Source organism: Narcine bancroftii, chromosome 4 (assembly GCF_036971445.1).
Source record: "Narcine bancroftii isolate sNarBan1 chromosome 4, sNarBan1.hap1, whole genome shotgun sequence".
In the NCBI taxonomy this organism is placed as follows: domain Eukaryota; kingdom Metazoa; phylum Chordata; class Chondrichthyes; order Torpediniformes; family Narcinidae; genus Narcine; species Narcine bancroftii.
Genome location: NC_091472.1, coordinates 84246811 through 84267728, shown reverse-complemented (window position 1 = coordinate 84267728; position 20918 = coordinate 84246811). Strand labels below are relative to the sequence as shown.

Genomic DNA, 20918 nt, shown 5'->3' with positions numbered 1-20918 from the left:
GGGCCTCTATTTGTGACTCTCCTTTCCACTCCTGGTTCCCATACTTTCTTCCTACTCACCAGGCTCCAGTTCCTGCGTCCCCTTCCTACTCACCAGGGCTCCGGTTTCTACAACCCCTTCCTACTCACCAGGGATCTGGTTCCTGCACTCCCTTTCTACTTACCATGGATCCAGTCCCTGCACTCCCTTCCTACTCACCAGGGATCTGGTTCCTGCACCCCCTTCTTACTCGTCAGGGATCTGGTTCCTGCACCCCCTTCCTACTCACCAGGGATCTGGTTCCTGGACCCCCTTCCTACTCACCAGGGTTCTAGTCCCTGCATCCCCTTCCTACTTGCCAGGGATCAGGTTCCTACAACCCCTTCCTGCTCACCAGCGATCTGGTTCCTGCACCCCTTCCTATTCACCAGGGATCCGGTTTCTGCCCCCCTTGCCTCCGTACTAGGCCTCCAGTTCCTGCAGCCCCTTCCTACATATCAGGCTCCAGTTCTGTTGTTAATCTTCACTGGTTCACTGGGAAATTTATTGTGATACTATGTGACATGTAGGAAAATTGAATTAAAATTAACATTCCAATGCTTGGAATATTTGCCATTTTAGCACTAACAAGGTTCTAAGCATGCCAAATTATCAGAGTTTACACTTTACACTTTCATGCACACTGACGCCATTTCCTAATTGTCTTGCTAATAATGAAATAAAGCAGTAGCCGGGATAACTTCTGATTGCATTCTTTGTTCCTTTATTTTAGTTGATGGCTGTATCCACAGAGCAGCAGGACCTAAGTTGTTGTCAGCTTGTCGCCAGTTAAATGGATGTAACACTGGAGAAGCCAAAATTACACTGGGCTATGATCTTCCTGCAAAACGTGGGTACATTATTTTGTCTCAAGCTGTTTGTTGAAATGTTGATCTTCTGTACTTTGTTCCAGTCAAAAATGCTCTCGGGTAAATCTTTAGTGAGAAGCTTTTGCATATCAGTGAGGCGTATTTAGAGTGAAATTGTATATTTTGTAAATTATATGCATCTTATTTATGGTGAGGACTTGTTTACAGTCTTGAGAGCATAATTTACAATTAATTGACTCAGGACTTTCGATTTGTGATGAAGTATGATGCAGTTGATATCACTGTGATCGTGTTTCTGCAGTTGAAAGAAAGGATATTCAATAAGGATGTTAATCAGAGTATTCTCTTTTTGATCATCTGTTTTAGTCGAATGGTGTTTAAAATTTGAAGAAGTGGAAGTATTTTTGCAGTGAAACAGAATGACTGTTTTTGTACTGTTATTAAATGTACTGTTTACCTTTGTGAAGGCAGTCATCTGCATTTGGTCGTATGTGGTGCTGCAATTAATGAGAAACGTGTTGGTCATAGAGTAACCTGTAGAAGCATTTAAATAACTTGTTGTCTTTTGTATCGGGAGATATTGTTTCAACTATCCATTACCTTTTGAGAATGACATCAGTCATTTCTTGGAAGGTGAAAAGTAATGGCATGCTGTATATAATATTGGAGAAGGTGTATTTCTTTTGTGTCTCTTTCAAAGGTATCAGTGATTTTTAAATCTATTTGGCACAGATTTGTTCTATTTCAGACTTCCCTGGAGCTGTCAACTTTTAATACAGGATAAATGACTGAGGTAAACAGTGATTTGACATTAATTTTAATGTAAGTGGCATGTGACCACCCACATTGCCCATTTGTGTGCATTCTTTCTGCACTGAGAAAAAGACCTTTATGTGAACAAACTTAACTGGTCTGAAGTTAATTTCTCTGCAAAGAACATTCGAAAATGTGTCAATGGCTTAGAAAGTGGATTTGTCATTTCTACACCTGGCACATGCCTGGGCTGCAGTGATGGACGTGTGAGAACTGGAAAATTGGTTTTCATTCAAAGACCTGTGCAGATTGTATTTGATAATGACTTTAGTGGAAAGACAGCTTCCCCCAGCTTGTCAAAGCTCAGAGATCTCTGCTGTGTTCTTTTAAAATCAGATTTCAGACTTTATTCTCTTCACTGCTTTAATCTCTTCAACATTTTCAGCCTTACTTTCAGCAGGAAACCATTGGGACATCCTTCCTAAATATTACTGTTCCTCTTTTTCTTTCCTCTCTTCAGATGCTCCTTTAAATGAGCCCTCACTCCTATCCTAGGCCCTTTCAAACTGCCATGTAAAATTGAGTTAACTGGGCAATTTGCATGGTTACTGCCCCAGTTACGCTGCATTTTGAAAGGGTCCAACCAGGTAAACTCTGTCAGAACCCAACCAGGACCCTGACTTACCTCAGAGGTAGTCAGGGAACCCAGTTAAAATTACCAAGGACTCATCCATGGCTAATTTGAAAATAAAAATGGGCGACCCGCTTTTCCAGTGTCGTCAGCACTTGCGTGCGTGCATCTGAACATCCGACAGTACTTCCAGTGAGTGCATGATACGTTTTTGAGGCAGTGGGATCCTCCTTAAATCGCAGGGTCGATGATTTAATGGGTAGACTCCCCTGTGATTTGAAAGGTGCTTCTTTGCCCCAGTAATCGCACCTGGGTCCCAAGAGGGCTACCCAGGTGCTGCAATTTGAAAGGTGCAACTGTTTCCATCTCCTTTACCAATTTTCTGTTCTCACTTTTCTCCTCCCTCTTTGTGATCTCTTTCCCTACCTGTCTCCCAACCTTTCCCCACTTTTTTCTGCCCAGTACCCTATCATCTCTTGGCCTCTCATTGCAAATTCCAGCGTTTGCAGATTTTTGAGATTTTCACTTGATCTTGCAGCATAGTCTTTGTTAAGTTTTGTTTGACGCTGCTCATCAAGTAACTTTAGATGTTTTGCTCCTTCAAAGACATGCTTTTTGCTCAGGACTTTTTTGCATAGGACTCAAGCCTGAAATGTAGGTTTTAGGTACATCCCCTCGCTTCCAATAGACACTGTATGACCTGCTAAATTTCTCCAGTACTTTTGTGTGTTGCACGAACTAAAATGCAAGTTGTTGTGCCTAATTAGATCTCTCATTGTCATCAGCCCAGTTCATGGCAATTTACAGTCGAGGAAGATACCCAGTTAAAACTTAATCTGAATAGAGCCAGTGCATTTTCTTCAACAAATGAATAAGAATAAGACAAACTTATAAATGAACATGTGTATTTGGAGCAGGCCGCTTGCCTTTCCCAAACCTGTTCCATGATTAAATAAGATCACAGCTGATTTGACTGTAACTTCAATTCTACATTCTTGCCTACTCACAGTAAACTTCCCTGCCCTTGCTGCGTGACAGTGTTTATCTCCATAGGATCTTGCACATTTCCATCAAGTTTTCTCAGAAGTTTCCATCAAGGTTTTGGCAGAAAATCTGGAACCTTTTTGATGAGCTTGCACCATAACTCAGGCTTGAGAGAATTATAAAATGGATCAGGATCCAGAAACTCCACTCTGTGTTCCTGATGGTTGGTATGGTTGGACATCCTTTGTCTGGGGAAGAGCTTGAAGGCTTTCTTATTTCTTATGTTTGTCTTCAACCAGACGGCCCAACATTGACTTCTTCCAGTCTCCAGTAGCACCCCCTGCCCCACCGTTGCTTTCTCTTACCTCTCTGATCCCATTCCTCCTCCTCCCTACTTTCCTGAAATCTACACATTCCATCCTCCTGCCTCACACTCCCTTCCCTTCCAGTCAAAGTGCATCTCTCTCTGGCCTTCCCTATCATTTCCCCTCCCAGCTATGTTCACTATCACCCCCCCCCCCACTCCAACCCTGCCCCCACCCTACCTTTTTGATTCTGCTATTCTTGATGAAGGGTCTTGGCTGGAAATGTTGACTGTTGCTTTCCATGGATGCTGCCTGATCTGCCGAGTTCCTCCAGCACTTGTATGTTGATCCATGATTGGTATAAAAAGGGAGGTTCAAGAGCGTGGTTGTCCTGGAAAGAAACTGTTCTTGTTTTACTGGTGTTAAAGCATCTGTACCTTTTGTCCTAATGGTACTTTCTGTACCTGTAAATTCTGTACCTCTGTACCAAATGATCTAGCCTCCACAAACTCTCTGGGCTGGGGAATTCCAGATACTCACTACAGCCTTGGAGAAGAGATTTAAATGCACGTCAGTTTAAAATGAGCAGCTCCTCATCCTGAACTGTGTCCTCTTGTTTGAGACTCTTCCATGAGTGAAAACATCTCAATATCTACCCTGCCTTTGGAACTTGCCCATATCAAAGATTCTTCCAAACTCCAAAGAATAATGACCTAACCTGCCTAGTCTCTACCGTCAGGGCATCTTCCTCTGTACCTTTTAAGGACTGTTACATTTCATATAGTAGTGATCCCGATTAGGAATGTGATCTATCCTTTTCAGTATCTTCTATTTTGCTGGTTGCTGAAGTATTCTGAATGATGCATATTTTGTCAGCAGTTGTTAGACATTATTCACATTTTTGGATACAAAGCAATGTTCTTTCAAATGTATTTTTCTGTGTTTCTCATTATTTGATAATGATCGCAATGACGATAATGAAGTTATTGTCATATACAAGAGTCCCCGATTACAAATGAGATCCATTCCTAAGTCTGTCCTTAAGTTGTATTTATAAGTAAGTCAGAACAGGTACATACGGTTCTTATTTAGCGTCAGTTAATCAAATGTTTGTCTTATTATAGAGTATATAATTTAACTTTCTATGCATATAAAACTACTGGAGTGAATTTCTTGAAGTAGGCATCAAGGGAGGTTTGAACAGAGGTTTTCTTTTTCTCGCCATAAATGGCGTTGAAGCAGCTGAGGCCCTCGGTAACTGTATGGTAAACTTTGGTTAACCTCTCTGTATTAGGATCTTGTTCCTCTAATTTTACCATCCCTGCTTCAATAAGTCAAAAGGCTTCACATAACTCTTTTTTTGTTCCGATCGTTGACCAATTGTATTCTAATACTTTTCCAATGACCGATGGTGTTGCACCTCTTTCTAATGGCTTTATTATATCCACTTTATTTTTAATTGTGATCATTTTCCTTTTCTTTGATGCGTCACCAGCCCTTGCATCAAATTTATCCTTTGGAGGCATGGTTACAAGTGTAAATAAGATAAATTTGTAAGTCAAATACCAAGTTACACACTCAACACAGTGTTAATGGCAATGTGATCTGACTAAAAATGGCTGACAGTGTTCTCCATTCTCGAGCTGACAAACCGCTGAAGCTGCACTTAATCCATTCATAAGTACAAGTTGTCCATAAGTCGGACATTCTTAACCCGAGGACTTTCAGTTTATTGTAAAATGTACATGGGCACCAAAATTATTGCTGGAACTGAACAGGTACTTTATGGCAAAATACAGTAGATTCCATTAATTAAAAATAAGTAATAAATACAAAAGATGGGTAGTTACTAAATAATGTATCAATAGATTATTGTTCATGGCTTTATCTATAGTTATCTTAAATGGTAGCAACTCTATTCATGAATACAGATGAAGTTCCCAAATACAATCAGTGGTGAGTATGTCCTTGGCATCTGTTGCTTTCCACATAAAGATCTCACAGCTCGAGACCATGATTCAGTTGGCCACATTTGCCATTTAATTAGTTGTTTGTGGTCTCAGTAGTCTTAGGTATATCTGGTTATTGTCACATCACTCTTTGTGAATCTTGCCACATGCAGATTGGTTGCTGAGTTCCACACTTTCAAACAGTGACTACACTTCAAAATTTCCCAAAAAGGCTGTACAGGACTGCTTTATTTCTATCTGGGTATTGTAAGGTAAAACATCATGAGATGGGAATGTGTAAGGAGTTACCCTGTACAGGGCTGTAACAAGATGTGAATGCATCCTTGTACTTACAAGATAAGAGAGACATTGATGGATTGAGAGGCAGGAAGCTAGCAGGGAAAGGATAGCAACAGTTTTAGTCATTGGACAAGTAATGATATGATGATGTTCTAAGCACGTATCCAAGGGTATAAAAAATCACCATTTTGCTGATAACGGCAGAATGCATTCTCCGACTAACATGGTTAGTTGCAAGTGTTACAATCCGGTAATAAAGAACAAAGAACCCTGATTTCGACTCAGTCTGGTGTTTGTCTCACTCATTCATGAACAAAGCAGACCTAACAGTATCCAAGATTGATTGATTCCAGAGTTATTAAATGATTTTCTTCAAGTCAGGATACTGTATTAGAATTCTGTTAACTATCCAGTCAAAAATATATTGTATGTAGTTTAATGAGGCAAGTGTTTTACAAAGTAGACAAAATAATACAGTATGTGGAATTGTGATAAATTTATCAAGTAAAATGTATGGATATGAAAATGCAATTACATCTTACATACCTATTAATCTGAAGAAGAATATAATTGAGGGTGATTTTTCTCTTTGAATGAATAACAATAAGGCAGAGATGTTGGGTGAAGTGTCATCTATAGCCAAGAAAGGAATTCAATTTTTATTTCAGTTTTCAGGTAACAAGTAGAAAATGTAGTTTTTCCCACTTATGCCAAAGGCAATTTCTCTATTTTGTTAGTGAGCTTAATTAGTTTACTTGGTGAGCATATTGTGATACATTTCCTTCCATGTCCCCAACCATTCAGTGTTGGAAAGGAGAGCAACATTGCAAAGGTCGAGAGAAAGAGAAATGTCAGATTAATTTAACTTATTGAACTAAAGAATGTGAAACTGACATCTTGACTATCAAATCACCACTGCAGGTTAGTCACCCACTAATTCTAGCAGGAGGATAGGTTTCTTTAGTGCAAGGTGAGAGGGCAAAATAAAAGGTACCCCCAGCCAGCACTGGTTTGGTGCAATATTGAGAGTTCATGGTTTCCTGTAAATTTCATTTCCATCAGTCCTGCAGAAGAGGTAACCTGGTCTAGCAACAGCCCAGGTAATATTTTGGGGCTTTTATATTCCTCCGCCTCACAACAATTAGTTGAAGTTGCCCGTGTAACTGTTTTTTAGTTGAACCCCCAACTGACACTGGTTTGACATAATTGAACTACTTTGCTGAGGTACCAGTTAAATTTTGAAATCAATGATTACATCAAACAAATAAGTAGTTCAGTCATTTGGCAGTGTTCTGGAGAAAAATAGAAAAGGTTCCACTTTCAGTGGCAATGGAGCAGCAGCATTCTTGACCAGAGTTTGATAGATCAGTAACACAACCAGGATATCAGAGTCGGTCAAGAAAGGAATCATTGACGTACAGAGGCTGGTGATTGTCAGCTGTGACACCAGATCCATTGCACTATGCACTACTTCACTTACCCTGGTCTATCCAACAGTCTCGCATTGCTGTTCTGAATATTGCTTATGAGCCACCCCAGAAGTGGTAAATATTTATCCCTGAGAAATCAAAGGGATCAGCTCTGGAGTACTGAATTCCACAAGCTTGAGTAGCTCAAGGGCTAGCCCACATTGAACTTCCTGATTTTTAGCAAGAAAACATCCCCTGCCCAATAGCCAATGAAGCACTCCACGGACAACAAACTTTAAACAGTTCTTTCTTAAAGACCCATGCCTTCTGAAACACAGTATAAACCCCAAAATATAATTATAGCCGCACCTCTCATCTAATCTCAAACATCAGCAGGGCAAAGCCAGAAACTTAACTGATTGGTGAATTGACAAGCTTTAACTTTCTAAGGAAAACATGGACAACCTTCAACCACTTAAGGACAAATCAAGAATAATGCAGCCAAATGGTCCTTGAAAAAAATATAGGGAATGGCCAAAATTATGACTGTGGTGGCCACTCCAGTCTGTCCAACACTCATCAGCTGAACTCCAGCCTTTTGAGATCCATTTTTGATTATAGTACAGTCATTCATAGGACCCAATATCAGAGTTGAGGTTACTTAAAAAAAAAGTCTTGAGGTGGGGGGCTGTGGGGCAGTGGGTATAAATTTAACCTCTGAGTGAAAGGCTGTTGTTACAAGTCCACAGGACACATGAACCCAGCACCAATAGATATTCACCAAGATGAATGGTTACTTAAACAAAAGTTACTTTTAATTATCTTTAAACATGAAAACAGAATCACACTTTAACTTAACTTAATTAACATAACTTAACCCCCTTCTAATTCTAAGCACATGTGTGTGTAATGTATGTGTAAGTTCAGAAAAGTTATTTGGTTCACAGTCCAATCTCACTTCTCATTCCTCCAAGTTCAATGGTTGCAGGCAATTCTTATACTGTGCACAGAATTTAACATTTATAAAGTTCACCAAGCTTTGTGGTTTGAAAGGTAAATGGTTACCACTCAGGAAGGTTCTTGATGGTTTTCAGAGAGAGATTCATTGTTCCAGGACAACTGATGTACTTCCATCAGCCACTTCAGTGTCTTGCTGACTAAACTTGCCCCTTCAGGGTTCTCCAGATGATAACCTCTTTCTTTCAGGTCACCACAGAGTTCCTTTTTGTTTCCCTTATTCCAAGTGAAACATTAGACAGGCATTGCTCTCCTCTTGCATGAACCACAAGGACTTTGACCAGACCATCTTACAAATGGGGCTTTCCACAAGCTTGCCAGCTTGTCCTGTTCCAGTCCCAGTTGCTTCTACTGGCTGTTACACTGTAGAGGTCTCTCTCTCTCTCTTTCTCACAGAAAGAAAGCCTGTTTGACTCTCTCTGCATGCAAAACCACATGACCCTCTTAGAACAGAAAGTTCTCTTCCAGACAATCTGTGGCTCCAACAAGATCTTACATCGGTTGCCTTTTGTAAACAACAATCCATTAGTGAAGTCTCTTGAACACTCTCCAAAGCTCTTACAAAAGCTGTGGAGCCGATATGTCAAGCGTTAGCAGAGCTCCAGTATTTCAAATAAGATCTGTTTTAAAGTGTTTGTATATAACCTACTCTAACAAACCTTTCCCAATAACATATCTATATACTTTATCACACTTTGGATTCAGGTTGCACTTCAGGAACTATAGTAAAGCAATCCAGGCTGATACTCAATGCTGGACTGTCAAATGAGCAGTCTGTTAGGCAAGAGGAATGTGGCCATGAAATTCCTCTTGAATACCCTGAATACCAGTTACCTGCAATCAGTAATGTTGCTCCAAGAGCTGATTGCAGGAGCTCACTGCATGCAAACTGTATCTAATTACTCTACAACCTGGTCCACTCGTAAAATTACTTGATTGGCTCTAAAGTAATTTGTGATAGCCTGGGGTTTTGAAAGATGCTGGGTTTTTCTTGCTTCTATTTGATGTTTTCAACTTTGCTTTTCATTTAAAGACAGATGTTTTTACCAGAAGAAAATGTGACTAATGGAGTTAATCAAACTTTTCTGCTTGAAAATCCTACCGAACTGATTCACAGTTTATTGTTTTATTAAGGGAGTAAACTATCATGTGCTGAAGGAGAATTCAGCAAGTTGTTTAAAGGATAGTGGAAAGAGTTGAAGTGTGGTTAGCTGCTCCTTTGTTGTCTCCAATTATTTGTCATAATGTAGCAAAACAACATGAAAAGGAAAACTGTAAATATATGTATATTAAACATAGCATCTCAGTGAATTCTTGATTGGCGATGCAGCTTCTGACAACCAAGATCTGAATCAGAATCAGGTTTATTGTCATAAACCTTTTCATGTTGTTGGAGACATTACAAAGGAGCAGCTAACCACATTTAGGGTTGGCAGTAGCTAGGAAATGTATAGGTTACTTGGAAAAATTATGTTGAATTAAGTATACAAAGATGGCATAAAGAAATACATTTGTGTCTTTATTTGAAAAAGATAACATAATCTGCAAAATAATTTTTTTGTTAAAATGTTGAGTTTGTATTTGGAATGTATGGGTTTGGATGTTAAATAAATATATTTTTTTAAAAGGATGGCACACCAAACAGCAACCATATAAAACCCGGTATAATTGTGTTTTTTTTAAAGCTCTGGGGGGGGGGGGGTTGATGGGCATGGGTTAGGTGGGAGGTGGAGAAATGGGAGTAGTAGGGTTTTTTTGATAGATTAAATTGTATGTGTTTATTTTGCAAAATTCTTAAATAAAATTTTCAAAAAAAAAAGGCTTGCCAGTGGCTATATTTTGAGAGTAATTTGAGGAGATTTGGTATGTTACCAAAGTCTCGCAAATTCTACAGAAGTATTGTGGAGAGCTTTCTGACTGGTTGTATCACTATATATATGGTATGGAAGTGACAGTGCACAGGAGAGGAAAAGACGACAGAGGACTGGAAAAATCAGCCAGTGCCATTTTTGCCCTAATTATTTATTTTTTAAAATACAGTATTGAATTTACTGAACTATAATTCATAACGATTTTACACCTGTAATGCACAATACTTCTACTGCAAAGCAACAAATTATGTGACACGTTCATGACAATAAACCTGATTCTGATTCAGATCTTGGTTGTCAGAAGCTGCATCAACCCATCAAGAATACACTGAGATGCTATGTTTAATATACATATATTTACAGTTTTCCTTTTCATGTTGTTTTGGTACATTAAGACAAATAATTGGAGACATAGCAAAGGAGCAGCTAACCACACTTCCTTTAAACATTGCTTTAAACAACTTGCTGAATTCTCCTTCAGCACATGATAGTTTACTCCCTTAATAAAACAATAAACTGTGAATTGGTTTGGTAGGATTTTCAAGTAGAAAAGTTTGAATAACTCCATTAGTCACATTTTCCTCTGGTAAAAACATCTGTCTTTAAATGAAAAGCAAAGTTGAAAACATCAACTAGAAGCAAGAAAAACCCAGCAGCTTTCAAAACCCCAGGCTATCACAAATTACCATAGGTTGATCAATATCAAACAACCTATTAATAAACTTTAATTGCCCTGCTTCATAATAATTCTGAAAGTGTGGTAATTGAAGACCACCTAAATGATACTTCCATGTCAACTTCTGCATAGAAACTCTTGACAACTTACCTTTGCATAGAAACAAACAAACTCTTTTATTTAATTCCTTAAAAAGCTTTCGACCGTGTTAAGTGGAATTTTTTATTTAAGGTGTTAGAAAGATTTAAATTTGGACCATTCTTTATTGGTTGGGTTAAGGCATTATATACTAATCCTTCTGCTCGGGTGATGACAAATGGGCAGGTTTTGCCGGTATTTAATTTGTTCAGATCAACTAGACTGGGCTGTCCGCTGTTACCAGCCTTATTTGCATTAATTATAGAACCTTTGGCTCAAGCAATAAGGCAAGAAACTAATTACAATTGGTGAACAAGAGTATAAAATTAATCTGTTCGCAAATGATGTGTTGATATATCTATATTATCCTAATTACCTTATCCTTGATTTAAGTAGATAAAAAGAGTTACCACTAACTTTGATTAGATGAGTAAATTGTATTAAAATGAATATATACCCTCGTATTCAGTATTTATTTCACTCTATTCCGAGTGCTGCACTGGCGAGCCTTCTTCATGATTGCATTGATATGATAGCCCCAGTTTAGATCTTTGGAGATGTTGACACCCATAAAGTTCTTTACTCTTTCCACTGCTGACCCCTTGATGAGCACTGGTTTGTGTTCTCCTGATTTCCCCTTCCTGAAATCCGCAATTGATTCCTTAGCTTTGCTAACGTTGAGTGCAAGGTTGTTTTTCACCCCATTGGTGGCTTGATGAAATATCTGCCTCAAACAGTCTTCAAGCAATATTTCAATCCTGAAAGGTGAAACCTTTTTATTGAAAAAAAAAGTGCATTGGGCTAGGTTGTTATGTTTTTCAGAATCAGACCTGATAAAAGTAATGCGAAAGGCCTTACTTAAATTGACTTTTTCATCGGTATCATATAAAAGCATTTTATGGCAGAAATGAGAATTGTTTTATGGGAACTATGAATTGATTTCCACGGTTGTGATCTTGTAGTGATAGCAAAATAATTATTTGATTTTATTGTTTTTTTCTCATTACATTTCTGTACTGTATTCTGCACTGGTTTAATATGAGGTTTGAAATACAACGTTTTCTATCTTTTTCATTCCAAGTGTTTTCAGACATTGCATTATGATCAAACTTAGGCCCATTCTTCACTTGAAATTTGACTCTGCAATCATGTTTTGTTTCTTTGCAAACCTCCTTTACTTGAACAACTCTCGTTATAAAGGATATTAAGTGCCATCAATTACTTCAGAATCAGGTTTATTTTGCTGTTACTCAACTGCAAAATACAGTTGCAACCTCAACTAATCAGTTTTCACTGATTAAACTGATGAAGCTGAATTATTCTGAAGCCAAGGGAATATAAAACCAATTTTTTTTAAAAAAAGCACGTGCACAAACATTATCAGAATGTGCTTGATTAATTTAAGTGATGAATATGATTGACGGCAAGAACAAGATAAGATATATGGTCACAAGATATTTTGGAAATGTGTGGGTAAATGATTAAACTTTTTAACAAAAGGGCAAAATATGAGAGTCTGATTTTGAGATTTCAAAATATAATTATCTTTCATAGTCGAAACTAATTTTCAGTCATTTGGGGAACCATCAGAGTCTTGAATAATCAATGAACTAAAGACACTGCCTTACTTTTCATGCACTATTTTTAAATTTATTATTTTAAGGCAGCTTGTATGAATGTTTGCAATATGATGCATGGTGCAAAACTGAATTTTGTGACTTGTTCATGACAATAAATGAATGTGAATGTGGGTCTTGATGGTTCGATGGACTGCTGTTAGTCATAATTTCAGATGTTGGATTCAGAGCTGTAATGTTGATTGGATGTGGCTACTGATGTACTTGGGGGTGCATACAACATTAAAGAGTAAAGGTTCCATTATTGTCACATTTAGAATGTAACATACATGATTTTTTTTAACTTAGTCTATCATAAGGAGGACAGAGAGTCACCACTTTGTCAAGTGCCTCTCACAGAAATGATCCCCTAACGAGAGGAACAAACTCACAACCCCTGGTTTACAAGACCAGTGCTCTAACCACTGAGCTATTGAAACCTTGTGAATACAGGAGAATTACCTAAAATATTTACTGGAATTTGATTTTTGTAGCAATCAGAGCAATGTAACACTGCCAGGATTCTCTGAGTTCCTTCTGCTCCAGTCAAATTGAAATTCATGCCTATATAAAAAAATTAAATTGTATAAGGTGTTGTGTTCATTTTCTGTCTTAAAAGGAGTACAAAGCAAACAGTATGCCAGCAATTCAGAATTATTAGTTTATCAAGAGATATTTGAGATTAAAAAGAACAGTTTTGCAGAAGCAATAATGTTATATTCTAACTGTAACGTAGTTTTGTCAAGCACTTTTGTTGTAAAGCTATTAAAAAAGAAACATTTGACAATTGAGCTAAGCTTTGGCCATACTCTTATTATCTTAATGTGCTCCAAGAGATTGGTTGAAAACTACTCCTAATGTAGAGTTACACAAAGACTGCAGATGCTGGAATCTCTCGCAAGCAATGAGCTGGTGGAGGAACTCAGTAAATCAGAGAGTATCCACAGGTATGAATATTCACTGTTTTGAGTAAGAGAATTCCACAATTTAAGGTCCAAGAAGCAAAAGGCTGATTATGGCAAAAACCATTAAAGTTAGATAAATGGTGAGACTGGGGAAGGTTTCAGGTGTGGAGAGATTTCTGAGAAAGGGAGGCAACAAAGCATTGAGGTGGGTTTGTGTGTGGTTGGATCAAAAACACACCAATAATTTGAAAATCAAGATGCATTGTGTCTAGGAGTCAAATGATATCAGCAAGTACTGCAATGTCAGGTGGATGGGACTTAAGTGTCAGGACCCAGAGCAGCAGTATTTTGGATGGCTTTAAGGTTGTGGGTAAAGGGGATGGTAGAAAAGGTTACAGTAATTAATTTTAGAAGTTTCAAAACCACAGACAAGAATTTCCAAAGTTAAATTTTTGTAAGATGCATTTAAGTAAAAAATTCCACATTTTGTTCTGAGGATGAAAACTGAAAGACTTAAACTGTTTCATATCTATTCTTTGAGAAAAAAATAAATACTATATTAGGTATAAAATATTCATATTTAATAAGCCTTATTTTGAAAAAGCAGATTTAAAAAAATAATCTCCACTATTGATTTAGTTCCTCGATCAGTGGATATATCCATTGAGTGTCTCACCTCCGAAAAGAACCATTGTTTGACTGATGAACAGGGATTTAATTGTTTGCAAGACTTTTTTCACTCACTGCAAATGGTTACAGAGAGGTGACTTGAATGTTGATCTGTACATAATGCAGGCCATTAATCAACAGCAGTTCATGGTTGAGAGTAATGCAGGGATTGACAGTAGGTTTACTTCCCAGCATTCCTTATCACTGTGGTAATGAGGTAATGTACCCACCTGAGTGAAACTGGCTGCAGATTTCCAAATGGGTTTCATAAATCAGAAATCTGGTTGCTAATGTTTGCAAGGTGAATAAAATAACCTGGAGCTGGAGCAGTCAGAACTGAAGTAAATTTTGGAATACAAGATTTCAGCAACAAAATTATAATTTTATTTTTTAAAGAAAATTCAAGTAATTCATGACTTTGCATCAGGCATCTTTTTAAATAGTTTACTCCTCGGCTGAAGGTTTTCTCATCATGACAACTGATAACATACTACATTGTTCCAAGGTGCTTCAATTGTTAATTTGCCTAACAATATTGTTTGTGCAGGTGACCAGAAACTTGGTCAAAGAGTTAGATTTAAGAAACACCATAAAAGGAGAGGGTGAGGTGAAAGAGAGAGCAGTGCTTCAGTCCTTTGCAGCTAAAGCCACAGCCACTTATAGTGAAGCCATTAGATTTGAGGACAATAGGAGACCAGAATTGGGGAAATTCATTCAAAAGTTTGGTAGGTGGAGGGGATTACAGAGAAAAGGAGTGATGAGGCACGGAGAATGGAGGATTTTAAAAGTAAAGGTGATTTTTTTGTAAAAAGACGTTGGTCAATCAAGATCTCATATGAAGCACTGGGTGTAAGATTTTAATGAACTGGCATAAGGACTTAGGATGTAGAAAGAAAGACTTCATGTTTATTCCACAACATTATGTCTTTTGTCAACCATCTTGAAAACATAGGAATGGAAGAGCATTTCAGCATCAGATAACCTGAGGCAGAGTTGGAATCAAACGACATCATGGGGATCAAATGTTCCGGCAAAGAGATGAACAGCCTGACTTGGAATTGGAATGTTGCCTGGGAGGGGTATGGATCTTATGCAAGGAAATTCAATTTATTGCCAGGTTCAAAAACAATTGCCTTCCCAAGATTTTTCCAAGATTCATTAGGAGAAAACTTGTATATGCCACAAAGGTCTATTTAAAATGCTGTATGCACTTAACTGAAACAAACTCAAACTCAAATCACGCATGAGAAACACAAAAACAGCAAATGCTGGATTCTTGAGGAAACAATGAGCTGCTGGAAAGAGGAAAAGGTTTTGACCAAAACATTCAACTGATCATTTTACCTTTCATCGATGTTGCCTGACCCACTGAGATCTTTCAGCAGCTCTTTGTTTGCTCAGATCGCACATGATTTGGTAATCCATAATCTGCCTACAAAGCATTTCACACTCTTTGTAGAAAATACAGAGGCCTTCTGCTTATCACTTCAAGGCATTATTTTCATCTATTATGTATCAAAAGTGCAATATGTTTGATTATATTTATATGAATATTTCTTTATAAATAATGTTTTCATACAAGTTGATCGCTTGAATGGAACAGAGGCTAACAGACCTGTAGAGCCAAATGACCTGTTTGGTGCTGTGAAATGCTGCAATATTTTGTGCGTATTTTATTTCCTACTTATTGCTATCAATTACAAATTCTTTCACTGACCTTTTTTAAAAGAAATTAAAATAACAAAATAATCCAACCAAAACATTTAACAAACAAAATGGTGATTGGTCGCCTGATGGGTTCCTGTTTTAAGTGACCAGCACAAATTTTAAAAAATTTGTTTAAAAAATTTTTAAATTTGGACATACTGCAGTCACTAGCCAATTCGTCCCTACGAGTCTGTGCCGCCCAATTTACACCCCATTAACCTACACTCCGGTACATTTTTGAAGGGTGGGGTGAAACTGGAACCCCAGAGAAAAACCATGCAGACATGGGGAGAATGTACAAATTCCTATATAGAGCCCAAGTCCAGTCCCAATTTCTGGCACTGTAAAGGTGTTGTGCTCATTGATGAATCTGATTTAAATTATAATAAATGAGAAAAAATTTAGTCGGAGCACTTTCAACTTAATTTCCCATATCAGAGGTTAAAACCCATTCCAGAACACTTGGAATGTCCTGAAGTTATACAAATAAAAGTTAAATTTTCTTTTATTAAAAAGGAACTTTTTTTTTACCTTGATACACACTGATTATATGCCAATACATTCTATTACAATGTAGTAAAATAGCTCACAAATATTACCACACAGGAGGCTTAATTATATTTTTTTGAGGATATGAGCGTTCACTGTTTCATTTTGTGTAGCTGTATTTGTTACTCATGGTGTACATTTCAATTCTGATTTTTGCCTTCTTGCCAAGGAAGTGTTTGTGTGAGAGAGCAATAGAGAGGAAAAATATGGTTGCATTATGCTCTTGGTTATCAACATCATTTACAAGGTCAGAATACAGTATGTGCAGTATTTCAGGTCAGAATGTGTACAGTACATTTATGATTATCTGAAAACCACTTCACCGGAATTCTCAGTTACCCAAATTTTAAAAGTTGAAAAATAAATGATCTTTTCTTAAATTTATGCATTTATCTTATTTTGTAAACAGAAGCACATTGTTTTTTGGTAAGAATTAAACATTATTTCATGCTTGAAAAACCTTCCATTGTTTTTTTTTTGTTATTTAACTGCTGATACAAGTATTTCTGCTGATGCTACTGGACTGTTTAAAGCAACTTCTCAGTTATCCGAAAAATCCAGTTAACTGAAAAACATCCAGTCCCAATCATCTCAGATAATCAGAAATATACTGTAAAACACTTGAGATGGAAGAACGATGTCTTTTTTTGTAATATTTTGGAGAACCAAGACAGGTTTTTCTAATAATTTGATCTTAAGAATGCAATTAGTTATGAATAATTGACATTCATCACAATAGATTCTCAAGAAATTGTCCCATGAATTCTCTGAAAAGATGGCAGAACACATTTTACATCACTGAAAATTTGGATATCCTCTACATGAAGATGCAATCCCACAAGTCATTCCAACGTACTTTTAGTTTGAAAAAAAAACTTTTTGAATTGTATGAATTGGATGATGTCAGATCACAGCACCCGTGTGCATTTGGTAAATGGCAGGAAGCAAGAGCCAAGGATGAGTCCACCTGGTGGTCTTCTCGCTGCAGGGATCAATAATTAAGTGGGCTAAGATTATTTGGAAATGTTGAAGTTCCTTTTGTTAAGTCAATGCTCACAAGTAACTGCCAGGTTTGAAGTGCCTCGTATTTAGCATGACCTTTTGAGACAATATTTGAAGGAACCAAAAGATGATAAGTAAAATTATTGTAGATATAATTTCATATCTGCTGCTTGGCATTGTAAATCTAATGCTATGTGTAATGCATAGATAGCACAAAATTTAAAGTACCATTGGCGGGGCTGCTTCTGGTTCAAGGGTCACCTGGGCTTTGGATCATCCTCCATTGTCAATGAATTGCTGGGTCGCATTATTAACTGCTATCTGGGGACATGGGACCAGACCATGCTGAAGCATTTAAAAACATGCATAGACAGTTCATTTTAATTTAGAGATACAGCACGATAACAGGCCCTGCCAGCCCACGAGCCCACGCCACCCAAATACACCATGTGACCAATTAATTTATGAACCCCGTACATCTTTGGAATATGGGAGGAAACAAGAGAATCCGGAGGAACCCACTCATATGTGGAGAGAATGTGGGGAGAATGAACCTAGGTCCCTGGCATTGTAATAGCACTGTTTTAACCACTGCACTAACTGTGCAGCTCTGAGCATGGCTTTGCTCCTCGTTATGTCTTGCAAGCTTTGTTCACACATCTGAGTCATGGCCCATGGGTACATTCATTATAGACAGGACAGAATATTATCAAGACGTTTTTAAGAGTTGCATCTCAATGAGATTTTTTCCCTTTAAAGGTCTTTGTATCCTTGGGAAAATATTCATTTTAATGCAATTTACCCTTCCTATCAGTGTTGGTGGTAAATCTTTCCAATGTTCTGAGTCATCTTGTAATTTCTTCATTCATGGCTGATAATTTAATTTGTACAGATAGCCTAGATTATTATCTAGTTGAATACCTAGGTATCAGATTGCTTGTGTTTTCCATTTAAATAGTGATTCTTTCTTAAACTTTGTGAAATCCGCATTATTCATTGGCATCGCTTCACTTTTATTTGCGTTGATCTTGTACCTGATACTTCTCCATATTCCTTCAATTTCTTATGTAATTATTTTATTGATAATTCTGGTTCTGTTAAGTACATTATAACGTCATCTGCAAATAGACTGATTTTATATTCCTTCTCTTTTATTTTTATCCCTCTTATTTTCTTTTCTGTTCTTATCAGTTCTGCCAAGGGTTCTATACTTTAAAGGTCTTGTGGCATTACTCAAAATAAAGCAGGGGCATTTTTCCCAAGACCTTGACCAGTTTTTAATCTCAATCAGCAAGAGCAAAAGAGCCCCAATTAATGTTTGGAAGATGATCAGTGCATATTCTGCTCAGAACCAATAACACTACTTCAGAAATTTCTCAAGTGATTACTGAGAGAGAGAAATGGTGGCATTTAAGGTTGCCAACTCGGCTCCGTACAATAGTGAAATGCCTTTGCTACATGTCATGTCTATGATCGGGAAACAATGGCAAAAATAAGAAATAAGATCTGAAACTTCATACTGGAGGATTGGATTTGTAGGTTATTGAAGTAAAAACAGAAAGGTATGGAAACTCAGCTGGTCAAACAGTGTATTTTATATAGCAAAGACAAAAATAAGTTACCAACATTTCTGGCTTGAGCTCGAGCCAGACTCCAGTAAACTGTGAAGCGGGTCATTGGAGACACATGGGAGGTCATCAGAAGCACTGTGCGAGAAGGCAGAAGCGCGGCAAGGGACCAACATCGGGGTTAGACTGAGAGTTAATCCATTCAGACCCATGCAGCTGATGATCTTACTCGCAAATGTAGGATCGTTAGAGAATAAAATGGATCACCTGAGGTTCCAGTTGAACTACAGAGAACTGCAGGGCTGCTGCATTCTGGTGTTAACAGAAACCTGGCTTCAGGGCTCCATTCCAGACAGCGCTCCAGTTTGATGGCCTTGTCCCCTATAGTGCAGAATAGCTGCTGCTTGTCGCAAGACTTGAGAGATTTGTGCTTTTATATCAGTGAGTACTGGTGCACAAATATCTCTGTTGTTAAGATCTTCTGCTCAGCAGAGATGGAGTACCTGATCGCAAAATGCACACCCTTCTGCCTGCCCAGGGAATTCACAGCCACGCTGATTGGTGCAGTCTATGTTCTGCCTTAGGCAAATGATGGTGAAGCAATGAAGGAGCTTTATGGTGCAATCTCTGAAGCCCAGTTGTACCACTCTGATGGTTGCATTATTGTAGCTGGCGACTTCAACCATGCCAAGCTGAACACTGTTCTACCATTGTTTTCACAGCATGCCAAATTTGCCACCAGAGGTGTGATCACCTGAGATCAAGTGTACATCAATGTCCCTGATACATAAAAGGCTGCCCCTTGCCCCCTGCTTAGATACTCAGACCACATATCCATACTACTAATGCCAGCATACTGGCTGCTGGTAAAATGAATGATGCTAGTTCGTAGGGGGATCAGGACGCTGGTGGTGGGGGAGAGGGGAAGGGGTGGGGCCACAGCAGTGCCACGGACGTACTTTTAGACCACGGATGGGAGTTGTTTCAGGGAGGCGGCCACCTATGACGGCCATGTAAATATCCAGGAGTGCACAAGCTCAGTGACTGAATTACAAGTGCATCGAGGATATTATAGAGATTAAATGCTACAAAATCAGGGCAAACCAGAAACCATAGTTGGATGCAGAGGTCTATGCACTTCTCAGAGCTCAGCACAGCCTTCAGGGTGGGAAACAAGATGGAACAAATATCAGCCAGGGGTGATCTTCCATGCAATCTGGAAGGCAACGCATGAGTATGGACAGAAGATCCATAGACAGCTGTACCACATCAGTGACATGAGGTGCAGGATATCAAAACAATAACAGATCATAAGACAAACTTTTGAGTAATTGATAATGTTGCCTCCCTTCTGAACAACTGAATTTTTCTAGACATGGTTCCATGCCAAAGGAAACTCCTTTTTGCCCTGAAGAACAGGCCCCTTGCATAGGTGCAGCAGAGGTGAGGAGAATCCTATCCAAGGTGAACCCACACAAGGCAGTTGAATCAAACTGCTTCCCCAGTCTGGTAAGGAAGGACTGTGCAGACCAACCAATGAAAGTCCTTGCGTACTTTGCAACAGTCTCGCATCACTGTGGCCTCCATTATCCCATTATCAAAGTGGGTGACAGTAACAGGCCTCAATGACTGCGGCCCAGTGGTATTGACTGCCACCATTATGAAATGCTTTGAGTGTCTGGTAATGGAACATATCAAAGTCACCCTTCTATCAACTTTCTACAGAAGTTCTATTGAGAGTATCCTGGCTGGCTGCATCTCAGTTGAGGTATGGTTACTGTAAAGCATTGGATCAGACAGAGGCCAGTCCACAGGATCATAAAATCAGCAGAGAGGATCACTGGGGTCTCCGTTCCCACCCCCACCCCCCTCATTTATCATTATTTGAAAAGGACTTGTAAAATCAGTGAGGACCCCTGGCACACAGCATCTTCCAGCTATTCCTGGAAAGCTATTTGAACCAGACCTACTAAGCTGAGGAACAGCTTCTTCCCACAGGCTGTGAGACTGTTGAATGACTG

At 38.4% G+C, this 20918-nt stretch overlaps 1 protein-coding gene and 1 long non-coding RNA gene across 5 annotated transcripts in view; one reads left to right on the top strand and one right to left on the bottom strand.

Moving 5' to 3' along the window:
* The window catches only part of macrod2 (mono-ADP ribosylhydrolase 2), a 1543249-nt gene that overhangs the window by 547394 nt on the left and 974937 nt on the right, over positions 1–20918 (top strand). For all 4 annotated transcript variants that reach the window (XM_069931826.1, XM_069931823.1, XM_069931822.1 and 1 more), the window contains exon 6: positions 752–868. In XM_069931826.1, coding sequence (XP_069787927.1) covers positions 752–868 — 117 coding nt within the window. The remainder of the gene's footprint in view (positions 1–751; positions 869–20918) is intronic.
* The window catches only part of LOC138760769 (uncharacterized), a 64808-nt gene that overhangs the window by 29675 nt on the left and 14215 nt on the right, over positions 1–20918 (bottom strand). The window contains exon 3 of the long non-coding RNA XR_011355857.1: positions 6317–6403. This is a non-coding gene — a long non-coding RNA (uncharacterized lncRNA). The remainder of the gene's footprint in view (positions 1–6316; positions 6404–20918) is intronic.